This window comes from Phaeoacremonium minimum (assembly GCF_000392275.1).
Source record: "Phaeoacremonium minimum UCRPA7 unplaced genomic scaffold PA7_03_scaffold_558, whole genome shotgun sequence".
In the NCBI taxonomy this organism is placed as follows: domain Eukaryota; kingdom Fungi; phylum Ascomycota; class Sordariomycetes; order Togniniales; family Togniniaceae; genus Phaeoacremonium; species Phaeoacremonium minimum.
Window position 1 is genome coordinate 182,455 of NW_006921460.1, and position 12,171 is coordinate 194,625.

The following is a 12,171-nucleotide window of genomic DNA, read 5'->3' on the forward strand; positions in this document are numbered from 1 at the left end:
GGACAGGCAGAGACCTGCACCACGGCCAACAGCTACCTACCTACGCATACATTCACGCATTGATTCCCCGTCCCTCGCTCACATCCACATATTATACCCCTCTCAAGCTGCTCTCCTGTGCTCTGGTCCTCGCTTCATCCACCACATGAGCCGTGTCCGGGCAGGCAAAAAAAGGACATCCAGAAGCGCACGCCATCATACAAAGGCACCCATTTACTTCCCCTGCCTCTGAACAGACTGAAGCTGGAGCTGGAGCTGGAGCGTCAAGGGCCGCCGAGAGGTCAGAACTCGCGCTGCCTTGTATATCCTGAGAGAGAAAGACGGGAGGCTTGTCGTCGTTTGGGTTGCCACCCATTCCACAGGCGCCTCTTGTTCTGACCCATCCCATCCCCCGCCTGACGTTTCTGCATTACTGCTGGCTCGTTGGTGGTGGTGGTGGTGGTGGTACTCCTGGTGTGCTTCTACTCCTAGACCACGACCACTACTAGTTACAGTACCACTAGTAAGTAGTAGCTGTCGTTGGCACTGCTCTGGCACTGGCGCTGGCAACCAACCGGCCTGGTCTGTCTGATCTGTCGTCCGCCCGCAATATCTGGCGGCCCTTTCCCACCTTGCATCTCAAAAAGCATCTGCGTCCCGGTCCCTTTCCTCGACTCTCAACGTCTTTCTTTCCCCACCACTCCGTCACCACCACCACCACCACCCATCCTTCTCTCTTTTCACCCTAGGCGGTTGCACAACCCAAATCATCTCCATATTTTCCTCGAGTCCCCCATCCTGCTAAACCCACCGATCTAAATGCCCTAGCTCGCGAGCCGGTGTTTGCATAACTAACCGCTCAAAAGTCGCAGTCTGTCAGTCAGTCAGTGAGGGAACCTCTTTTCCTCCCGCGCGACACTCTCGACCGCATTTCACCCCGCCCACTTCTCCTCTACTATTCCAACCAAAAACACCAGCACCACCCGGCTGTACGCCCTGCAACGAGTAACGAAAGAGCAATTACGACTCCAGCGAACAAATTCTTCTTCTTATTGACGCTTCGGTCTCATATTTCCATCTTGGGAAGTTCATCTCGCTTTTGAGGAGGCATTACCCCGGCATACCTAGTCGGAAAGCCTGCACATACCAGACCAGCCACAAATCGTCAACACGCCGAGTCGTCGCCCAACACGGCCCTCCTCAGGTTACCATTTTGTCCCCTCACCCCTCCTCAGACCGTAGTCGCCAATCCCGGGAAGAACGATAGCATCTGAACGGTCCTGGTCCACAAGATGGCACAAAACCGGCCGGCAGCTTTCAATACCCTACGGATGGGGGGTAAGAAATGACCCAAACAATTGATCCAAGCTACTTGAGGCGATACTAATTATCTGCGTGTAGAAGTCATCCGCGAAAAGGTCCAGGACGGCATCACCGGCGAGACCCGAGACCTGCAGTATACCCAATGCAAGATCGTTGGCAACGGATCTTTTGGCGTTGTCTTCCAGACTAAGCTGTCGCCATCCAACGAGGATGCGGCAATCAAACGCGTGCTCCAGGATAAGAGGTTCAAGGTAGGAATACATGGTTTTCGTACCATCATTTTAGTACCTAACCATTTGGCAATTAGAATCGCGAACTGCAAATCATGCGTATCGTGCGACATCCGAACATTGTACAGCTTAAGGCCTTCTACTACTCCAATGGCGAGCGTGTAAGCATTCAACGGTCGCAAAGGTGCCCATCGATTGTTTGGCTAATGATCTGCTAGAAGGACGAGGTTTACCTGAACTTGGTCCAGGAATTCGTTCCCGAGACCGTGTACAGAGCATCGCGTTTCTTCAACAAGATGAAGACGACCATGCCAATCCTCGAAGTCAAGCTCTACATATACCAGCTGTTCAGGGCGCTTGCCTATATTCACTCCCAGGGCATCTGCCACCGTGATATTAAGCCGCAAAACCTCCTTCTGGACCCTACCACTGGCATCTTGAAGCTTTGCGACTTCGGCAGTGCTAAGATACTGGTGGAGAATGAGCCGAACGTTTCATACATTTGCTCGCGATACTACCGAGCTCCGGAATTGATTTTCGGGGCGACAAACTACACAACGAAAATTGGTAGGGTTTCTTCACGCATAAACCAGGATTTCATATGGCTAATATAAATCTCCCCCTTTAGATGTGTGGTCAACAGGATGCGTGATGGCAGAATTGATGCTCGGACAGCCGCTTTTCCCTGGCGAATCGGGTATCGACCAACTCGTGGAAATCATCAAGGTCTTGGGCACACCCACGCGAGAGCAGATTCGAACGATGAACCCGAACTACATGGAGCACAAGTTCCCTCAGATCAAGCCTCATCCGTTCAATAAGGTGTTCCGGAAGGCGGATGCGAACGCTATTGACTTGATCGCGCGCCTACTCGAATATACACCGACGGAACGATTGGGCGCGATCGATGCAATGGTCCATCCTTTCTTTGACGAACTGCGCGATCCTAACACGAGATTGCCTGACTCGAGGCACCAGACTGGCCAAGTGAGGGATCTTCCTTCACTGTTCGATTTCTCACGTCACGGTTAGCCTCCTCCCCCAAAATCTCAGTATTTGGCATAGCTAATCAATGTTTGTGGCATCAGAGTTATCAATTGCTCCGCATCTAAACCACCAGCTGGTGCCTCCACACATGAGACCCGTTCTCGCAGCACGTGGCTTGGATATTGACAATTTCACACCCATGACGAAGCAAGAAATGATGGCGAAATTAGACTGAGGGGCGTTTGATCGCCCCCCATTTTACGTATGATACATGTATTCGTCGGCCGCGACAATCCTTTCCTCTGGACTGTTCATCTTGCACGAACGTTGCCGACATCGGATTTGTCTATGATTTTGCAAGAAGGCAGTAGCATATGACCATTTCGTTCCTGTACGGCGACTTTTTAATGGAAGGAACCCAGGATAGCCCCCAGGGAGGAATAATCGCACGACTTGAACGACTGGCCACACATGCGGGGATTTTGATCCGTGTTTTTGGAAGAGTTGAGGCGTTTTGTCCAGATTGAGCGTGCCGTTGGGAACGGAAGCTCATCGTAAAACGGCCTTGCATCCTCTGGAAGGACGGATCGATTGATTATTGCACTGTGAGAGGCCGCAATGAGGAAGATTTATGGAAACTCATAGACTTCTCTGCTACATGACCGAGATGGCTTTTGCTTACTTTCACACCTCATGTCCAAGGAGGGGTTCATGGCTTGGGGCAGGCAACCTCAAAGCTGCCGGGCCTGATACACACACACCAAAGTTGTTTCATGCGGTCTCTGGAATCCGACTCGTCGCGACGCTGTGGTTAGGGGATTCTGGAGTATATCTTAGGTTTATCGATGAGGTTACGAGGGCTCGCTGGACGGATTGCAGAGGGATGGCAGGGCATTTTACGGATGAGGGGAGGCTTGATTCCCTGTGATGATGGTAGAGGCGTGGAACTGTAGCCTCAAAACCCCCCCCCCCCGGCTCTGGCATGATTCAAAAGATTTCTATCTACTTCTTTCTTGTTTCTTTGAGGGCGTGCCGTATTCGTGATCATGAAACGGCCAGGCTCTCCGGCGGCACAAAACGGAAATGGGGGCTGGCTGTGTTGGTCCAGATCACCTAAGGGGAAAAAACCCAAAAAGTCTACGGCTCCTGGCTGTGTGCTACCATGATGAAATGGACAGATTCTTCCACAGAGCCTCAAACGGTCTCCAATTCAAATAATTGCAAATTCCGTGACTTTTCTATACGTGTATATCAAATCGCCAACTATCCTCGAGCCTTGGATCGTTGGCTACATTTTGCGAGCAACATCAGTCTTGTCTACATACTACGTCGATGATCGACTGAGCCGTCTCTGCCCATCGCTGTCTCTTCCCCGGATATAGTGTCAGCCTCCCCCCCTCCTCCCCGCAAACCGATCCTTGATTCTTGATGATGCGCCTCTAGGGAGATCTCTGCAGGGCGGGTCGATGCTACAGTCAGTCTGCAGACTAGTAAGTGACCCCATCATCTGGGACATTGCAGGTCGGAAGCGACGTCATAGTGGTGTTTTGGAGCACAGTCTCCGCGGGAGGGGTAAGAAGCAAAAGTACTCCTAGTGCGCACAGGCATTTCCATCCTCCTTCGTACATTGATTCAAGCAGGCATGGAGGGTCTCTTAGAATTTCCAGCCCAGGGCTGGGCTGTCTGGGGGCAGGCAAAGGCGGCAAGGCTCGGGACTCAAAGAGACAAGCGCATCTGAGGAGGGGTTGGTTGACGCTAGGACCACCCACGCAGTCATCCTGAGGCTAACCATAGTAAGCTCGTTAGTGTCCTTGCAAGATGTAAATGCCTAATATGCAAGGCTGAAAACCACTAGGTAGGTACTAACCAAAAGCAGACTCGGCTGAATGTGAGAGAGCTGTGAGACGGCCACCAGAGCCTCGTCATTTCGGCTGCACTTTTTCGCGTTTTCCCATCACGTCCAAACGCAGACAGCTTCCAGGAGCTATCGGTACCCTCACTAGCCGCAAGGTATCAGACTACTTCATAGCTCTATTACTTTGAGGAGCTGCGATACCTCCCACGCTCTTTTTTTGGCATCTACCTTGATTGTTTTGCATTGCAATGGCCGATTTCGATCGCAGGCATGGTGGTGGTGGTGGTGGTGGTGGTGGTTACAATCCAAGAAAGAGACGATATCGAGGTAAGTCATGCGAAGCTGAGACAAACAGGAGATATCACCAAATTGCCTGGATTGGCACATCTGTGGCCGAGGCGCCTGCACTTTCGAGTTGCTAATGCGAGATCCCTACCACAGATGACGACGACAGCTTCGACCGCCGAGGGCCACGTCGGCGCCATGATGCGCCCGTCCATGTGCGCATCCGCAAGCAACTATTGAATCTGGCCGAGTCGCCTCTGCGCCGCTGGCACGATGAGGTGCTCGGCATCGCGAACATGGTCGCCGAGAACTACGAGGACGAGGCGGTGCGGAACAATTTTGTCGACCTCGTGCTGCAGCTTGTCGTAGAGCAGCCTCTCAAGACGCCCTTCGCCGCCGCCGTGGTGCTTGTTACCAATACCACTGTGCCAGCGGACGCCAAGATCGTGGATGACCTGCTAGCAAAGGCGGCTGCGGCGACGGAGGAGAAGATTAAGCTGGGCGAGTGGAGAGACGTCAAGCTCTACCTCAAGTTCCTAGCCTGCATTCAGGGCTGCTTGGAGGGCGATGGCGTGTTTCCTGTGCTGGAGGAGCTGTTTGCCAGGGCTGTTGACCTGCAAACTGCCAACTCGGATGATGTAAGTTTGATCGCAATCGCAGCGCACTTTGTTTTGGAAGCTCTGGTTAACAAAGCTGTTTATAGACCATTGGTACCGAGCTTGTTAAGATCATCTTGCTCACTATCCCATACGTCCTATCGACCGACTCCGCCAAATGGCTACAAAAGGCTGCAGATCTCATGGAAAAGACCGAGATTATTGCCTCAGAACCGCACGCCTTGCAGGCTTTGATCGATCCATACATCCCCGAGGAGAACGAAGAGAGCCCGGCAGCATCAATGGGTTTCATCTTGCTACTGCAGAAGCAGCTTCAGACGGAAGCAGCGAATGGTTGGCAGCTTGCCTGTCTGCCACGGCCCTGGACGATGCCGCCAGAGGAGATTGAGCAACAAGAGAAGCTCGACAGCTCCCCCAAGCATGCCCTGCCAGCTATCACAATCCCCGAGACTGTCGTTGCCGGACCTCGTCCGTTATTCCCGGAGGTATTCTTCTCCGTCTACGGTGATCAGGATGTTGAGTCTGTACCACCAGTCACGAACATTGCTGCGTCACTGATTAGGGACGTCTTGCTGGACACCATCAACATTCTCGATTATAATCGCAATGTCACCGCTAGGTTTCTCATCGATATTGACTGCTTTTTTGCAGACGGCACTTTTATTAAGCGTGCTACTCCCTTTGACCGACTTCGGGATATCGAGGCAGACAAATCAACCTGGAAGCCGGAGGATGTGGCTGTGGATGCTGTTTTCTCCCAGCTATTCCAGCTTCCCAGTCCTGAGCACAAGCTAGTCTACTACCATTCAGTACTGACTGAATCCTGCAAGATCGCGCCAGCTGCGATTGCGCCCAGTTTGGGACGAGCTATAAGATTCCTCTACCGAAACAGCGTTCGTATCGACCTTGAGCTGGCCAATCGATTCGTCGACTGGTTCGCTCACCATCTCAGCAACTTCGGCTTCACCTGGAAGTGGACGGAGTGGGTTGATGATGTGTATCTGCCTAGTCTTCACCCATTCAAGGCGTTTATCATCAGCGCGATCGACAAGGAAATTCGTCTTAGCTTCGCTCAGCGAATCAAGAATACCCTACCAGAGCCCTACCAGCCCCTCATTGGTCCTGAGAAGGAGAAGGACGTTCCCGAATTCAAGTTCAAGGACGACCGTAAGTCTTCTTTGTTTTTCATCTCAAAAACTACCTTTGTCGAAGCAAGATACTAATATGCGGCCACTACAGAGACTCCATTTGCCGCCGAGGGTAGAGAACTTGCGCAGCTTCTAAGACGGAAGGCTCCCGATGAGGAGATCCAGCCTGTCATCGAGCGAATTCATTCACTTGCTTTGGATCAAGGCATAGATCCCTTGGTAGCTAGCACGGACGTCTTCACCACAGCTGTCCTCTGGGTTGGGTCAAAGTCCCTCTCACACGTGTTGGCAGCCATTGAAAGGACCAAGGATCGTTTCCTCGATGCGGGCGCCGCCTCTGAGCCAGCCCGAGCACAGATAATATCTGCTGTCATGGCGTACTGGAGCCCGCATCCGGGCGTTGCCGTGAGCATCGTGGAGAAGCTGCTGAATTACTCCATCTTGAGCCCAGCAGCCGTGATTCAGTGGGCCCTCATCACTTACGCCGGCAAGACTCGCGGCGATGCATTGGCACAAGCCCATGTATATGAGCTGGTGTTCAACACCGTCATCAAGGTCACTGGACGCGTCAGACAAGTGGTTCAGAACCCGATCCCGCAAGCCGCAAACGGCCAAGATGTCGACATGGACGCCGAGGACATCAAGCAGCGCGAGATCAAGGCAATGCGCGAGCTCTTCAAGATCATGGAGGACGCACTGGTTGCCTGGGCGGCGGGGAGCAAGGACGAGATGATGGAGGACGGACAGGAGGGCGCCGAGCAGCGTAACAAGCTGATCCAGCGCTGGGGCAACAGATGGGCGCGTGTGTTCAGGAGACGCTCTGCCATTGAAGAGGCGTTCCTGCTTGAGGCAGCCAAGAGCAAGCCTGAGCAGGCCGCAGCAAATGGCGATGCGTAGACGGCTGGAAAGTGTAAGATATTTGCAGCACGCAGCAAAGCGGCAGGATTCATTTAAAGGGACCCAAAAAAGCATCACAGCGGTTATTCGCAATATGTACCACTACAGGTCACATGAGGGGAGCTAAGGGACGATATCGATTGGTCAGGTGAGAACAAATCAGAGCAGACAAATAGCAAAAGGGACCGGTTCGTCGATTCTCTAGTCTCATGGGGTATCTCAAATGCCATGCCGTCCGTAACTTTTCATAACCGTGACAGACTCCGGTCGCCAAGTCCATCCACCCCCTGACACATGACCGTAAAGTAGGTCATTTCTGAAGTCTGCGATGTGCCCAATGGACTATATCGTGACTTGATGGAGGTTGGGATACTGTGCTGCTGTTAGGATACCGTATGCCGGCATGGCTTAGGGAGGCTTAACCCACTGTCCAGACAACCTCTGATAACTGATGGCCATCCATAATGTTGATGGCTTGCTCTTGTATAACAAAACATGCGTTTATCTTACACCGACATCGGCCCGTATACATTACGCCGTAGCTCAGCGGCGGCCAAACCCAGGAGGGGGTGCCTGGCCAGGTGGTGCAAATCCTGGGGGCGGCGCAAATGGAGCGGCGTTGGGAGGAGTGCCAAAGCCAGGTGGAGGCTGGGCATTAGCGAAACCTGGAGGAGTCGGGCCCGGTGGCGGGACACCACGGAAGGGCGGTCCACCGGGGTGGAAGTCGCCGACAGGGCCGCCGAAGCCAACGGAGCTCTGGGGAGGGCGAGCGGGTAGACCTGACGGAGCAGGGGGCAGGTTCGTGGCGCGGCCGAAGCCAGGAGGAGCTGGAGGCCCGTCGAACCTGGGCCCGCCACCGGGAATGGGAGAAGCGCCAAACCCGGCCGGGATGCCGAGCGGCGGGATAGCGGCGCCGCCAGGCGGAGCACCAACAGCGAGAGGGTCGACGTATCCAGGCGGAGCGCCGTTAACGACAGCGCCGGGTGCGGGAGCCGTCATGAGGAACGCCGGAGGCAGAGGCTGTTGCTCGGGAACGATGTTGTGCTTCTTGCCCTCTGCTGCAAGCTTCCTCTCTGCTTCGTCGCCATGGCGTTCGCCCTTGCCATCCTTTTTGTATGCGTACTCCACGGTGATCTGCTTGCTAAGCAGGTATTGCCCGTTCATGGTCTCCTTGGCAACATCACTAGCCTCGAAGCTGTCGAACGATACAAAACCATATCCTTTCGAGATGTTGTTCTGGTCGCGGATGACGGTAGGCGGGGCAACGAGTCCACCGAACTGGGAGAAGGTATCGTAGAGGGTCTTCTCGTCGACTTGTTGGTCGAGGTTGTTGATGAAGAGCTCAGCGCCTATGTCCTGCGGCTTCTGCTTGTCGGCGGAGGCTTTGTTAACGCGGATCGGCTTCTGGTGCAGGCGCACGCCGTTGAGCACCTTGGCCGCGTAGTCGGCGGACTCGGCCGTGTCGAACTCGATGAAGCCATAACCCTGGTGTGTGCGCGACACGCGGTCCATGGGCATGTGCACATTGTACACCGGACCCATCTGGATCATCAGCTCCCAGAGGTTAGCCTCCGTCACCCTCTCGTCCAAGTTCCCTACATACACCGTCGCATCCTTGTTCTGCTCCCTGCAAAACTGTCAGTATCAAGCTCTTGTTTGATTGATGGGATAGTAGGCGCGGAAACTGGTAGAAAAAGGGAGCTTTGTAGACTAGTGAAAAACAAAATGAACTCACCAGTGTCGGTTCGCCATCTTGAGCAGACTCCGGCGGCAAGGGACCTAGGAAAGTACCGAAGGAACAATCTTCACGAGTGTCTGCCCGAATATCCTCCGCTGTCACCTCGATCGCGGTTGGCTTGAGCTTCAGCATCTTTTTTCGGCCGCGCAAGAACTTTGGGCCTAGCGTGCTTGCGGGATGGGCCAGGTGTGGAAGAGTTTCGCAAGTCTGGTTGGTCCTCTTTAGGTGAACGTAGGCGTTCACCTTGGAAAGTGGGACCCTAGCTCCTCCCGAGTGCTCCTAAATTTTTGGGACTCGAGCTCTTCCTCGTCCTCAACCCGCGCTATTCATCACCAGCATCTCTTCCCTTCCCGAAAGGTCCTGCGTTTCCAATACTCGCTACCAAGGCCATTCATCATCAGTTTGTTGGATAGCTGCTTCGTCAAGTCACGACTGAGAGATTCCCTTTTCAAACGGCGCGCAGCCCAACAACCAAGATGTTTGCACTATCAGAAGAGTCCAAGGTAGGCAATTTGGGAAGTTCATTGTGGTCACCTTGGGCTGACTGACGATTGTAGGAGCGTATCGGCAAGATCATTGAGGTCTCGCGAGTTGCCATTCACTAGTGAGTTGTAATGCAAGACTGCATGTGCTGGAATGATGGCTAACAACTCTTCTAGTGGATATCTGCCCCTGATCCTTTACCTCGGTATGACATGACTTCGACTCATGAGATGGTTATCGAATAATTCTATAATCTACGAATGTCTAACAAAGATTCCAGGATACACGCGCAGCGAGCCTCGACCGTCAATCATCAGGTACGTCCTCCGCAGCCACAGGAGGCCCACGTCTCCTAGATCTCGAGCAACAGTCGACTGACTTTCAGCAGACTCCTGTCCCCTCTTTCTTAGACGAATCCCGAATCTAGGCGCAGGCAGGATTATGGCAGTGTAAATTATACGGAAAGGGGAAGAAGGGAGAAAGCGGCTCGGGGTTGAGATCTGGCACATATCTGGCATCCACGGCGTGATGTCAGAGCGATATCACAAGAGATTTGTCTACCAGTGACAGGTCCATGTTAAATATGTACTACCATAATGACGAGCTTCAGACCACTCAATGAAAATGAACATGGCCAAATGAACATGGCTCAGTAAGAATTCGTTTCAAGGCGAAGAAAATGGTCTCTCGTACCCGATGTCAATGGGGAATGACCACTAAGTTATGATATGCTAACTCACAGAGACGTTCACGACTTGGAGCATATTTTTCCCTTATTGTAGCACCACAGAGGCGTACAGCAGCTTGGCGAGTCGAATTGCTGCCATACTCACTGACGTAAAGTGAGAGATCGGCTAGCCGCATAAAGCCTTGACTAACCGCCTGGAAATTCGGTTAATCACCGCGAAACTACTACGAGAAAACAACATCAACCATCTCGATAATTTGTAAGAGTATTCTCCAACCAAACTCTGCGAGTTCATTTGTGTAGAAGAAGTCATTGAACGAGGTTGCGAGTCAAGTACCTAAAGCTCTTCACATAAGCTATACTCATCACAACCAAAAAGAAACAGTTCAGCATCCTCATAAGTCATGGACGAATCATGACGCAGATGAACCGCTTACAAGCCCCGGCAGACGAACTCCTCTGCTCATGAGCTTTCTCAAGAAAGCAACATCCACTCGACCTTTCAGCCTTCAAATGTAGAAATCTTGAAGTATGACTGATGGCAAATACACAGGGCTGTCGCCCGCCGTCGTTGAGACTATCGCCGGCCTCTCCGCTGGTACCATGGCGACCTTGATTGTGCACCCTCTTGATATTGTCAAGACACGGATGCAAAGTAAGAAAGATTGACTTGAACATCCACTGATTTCAAACGTGTGGGTTACTGATTCCGAAGGACAGTTCACAGGAGCACTGCTTCTTCAACGTCCACCCCAATCACAGCAAAGGCTGTCATGAGAGGGCTTCTCCAAGCAGATCGTCCTGTCACGGCCGTGTACCGCGGTCTTATGCCGAACATACTTGGAAACGCGACAAGCTGGGCATCTTTTTTCTTCTTCAAGTCACGCATTGAGCGTGCGATGGCAACTTTGAAATCCCCAGCGCCAATTTCAGAGGTGCTTATGAGGGAGACATCGGAGTCATCATCCAAGGCCAATCTTACGCCGACAGACTTCTTCGTTGCATCCGGGCTTGCCGGCGCCTGTGTCCAAGTCATCACGAACCCCATATGGGTCCTCAAGACGCGCATGATCTCTTCCGACCGCAGCTCGGTTGGCGCTTACCCGAGTATGTGGTCGGGGGCCAAGCAGCTCTTCCACGACGAGGGCGTGAAGGGCTTCTACCGCGGCCTAGGCATCAGCCTCATTGGGGTCAGCCATGGAGCGGTGCAGTTTGCAGTGTATGAACCAGTCAAGCGGTGGTATTCTGCGCGTCACGCAAAGAGGAGAGCTGCGCAGGGTTCTGCAAATGTGGAAATAGGGGTGGACCGGCTCACAAATGAAGCCACTCTTGTCATATCGACTGCATCAAAGCTGGTTGCCGGAGCTGTAACTTATCCTTATCAAGTCATTCGCAGTAGACTACAGAATTACGATGCCGAGTCACGTTTTGGAAGGGGCATTACAGGAGTAGTCGGACAGCTCTGGAGGGAGGAAGGTGTTCGAGGCTTCTATCGTGGGTTGGTTCCGGGCGTAATCAGGGTTATGCCAGCAACTTGGATCACTTTCCTTGTCTACGAAAACGTCAAGTACTATCTGCCTCGGCTGGTAGACTAGAACCAATGTACTAATACGAAAGTTAAAGCGACACTCAGCAGAATCTCTTGTACAATTTGTATTACTATCGTTTGAATCGTAACCTAGTCTTCATTTACAAGCGACTATATTAGTCAAGCTAAATATATCTCGAACTTGGCTTTACTCTTACTCCAATAAACAGTGCTTCCCGCACGTCTACGGTAATCGCTGTGCGCTGTGAAGTAGCTGCCATTGCAACGACATTTTGCTACTTCTCCGCGGTGTAATATTATTTCCTCTCGAGTCCACAGATCGTGCTATCGTATCACCATAGAATCGATTATAGCAGGAGCTCATAAAGTAGGCATTGCTGCGGTTAATCTTC

The 12,171-nt window shown here is 52.5% G+C and overlaps 3 protein-coding genes across 3 annotated transcripts; 2 read left to right on the plus strand and 1 right to left on the minus strand.

The window, feature by feature from the left end:
* Positions 1–1,271: 1,271 nt before the first annotated feature.
* On the plus strand, positions 1,272–2,564 carry UCRPA7_7852 (putative cmgc gsk protein kinase protein; the record flags this gene model as incomplete). The annotated part of the gene is made up of 5 exons (XM_007920374.1): positions 1,272–1,317; positions 1,381–1,553; positions 1,610–1,693; positions 1,751–2,099; positions 2,161–2,564. 5 exons carry the CDS (start codon positions 1,272–1,274, stop codon positions 2,562–2,564), a joined length of 1,056 nt encoding a protein of 351 aa, XP_007918565.1.
* A 2,058-nt stretch (positions 2,565–4,622) lies between these two features.
* On the plus strand, positions 4,623–7,321 carry UCRPA7_7853 (putative cap binding protein; the record flags this gene model as incomplete). Its single annotated transcript, XM_007920375.1, has 4 exons — positions 4,623–4,701; positions 4,816–5,297; positions 5,363–6,443; positions 6,516–7,321. 4 exons carry the CDS (start codon positions 4,623–4,625, stop codon positions 7,319–7,321), a joined length of 2,448 nt encoding a protein of 815 aa, XP_007918566.1.
* A 543-nt stretch (positions 7,322–7,864) lies between these two features.
* UCRPA7_7854 (putative splicing factor 3b subunit 4 protein) lies at positions 7,865–9,073 on the minus strand (the record flags this gene model as incomplete). Its single annotated transcript, XM_007920376.1, has 2 exons — positions 7,865–8,948; positions 9,057–9,073. 2 exons carry the CDS (start codon positions 9,071–9,073, stop codon positions 7,865–7,867), a joined length of 1,101 nt encoding a protein of 366 aa, XP_007918567.1.
* Positions 9,074–12,171: the final 3,098 nt, after the last annotated feature.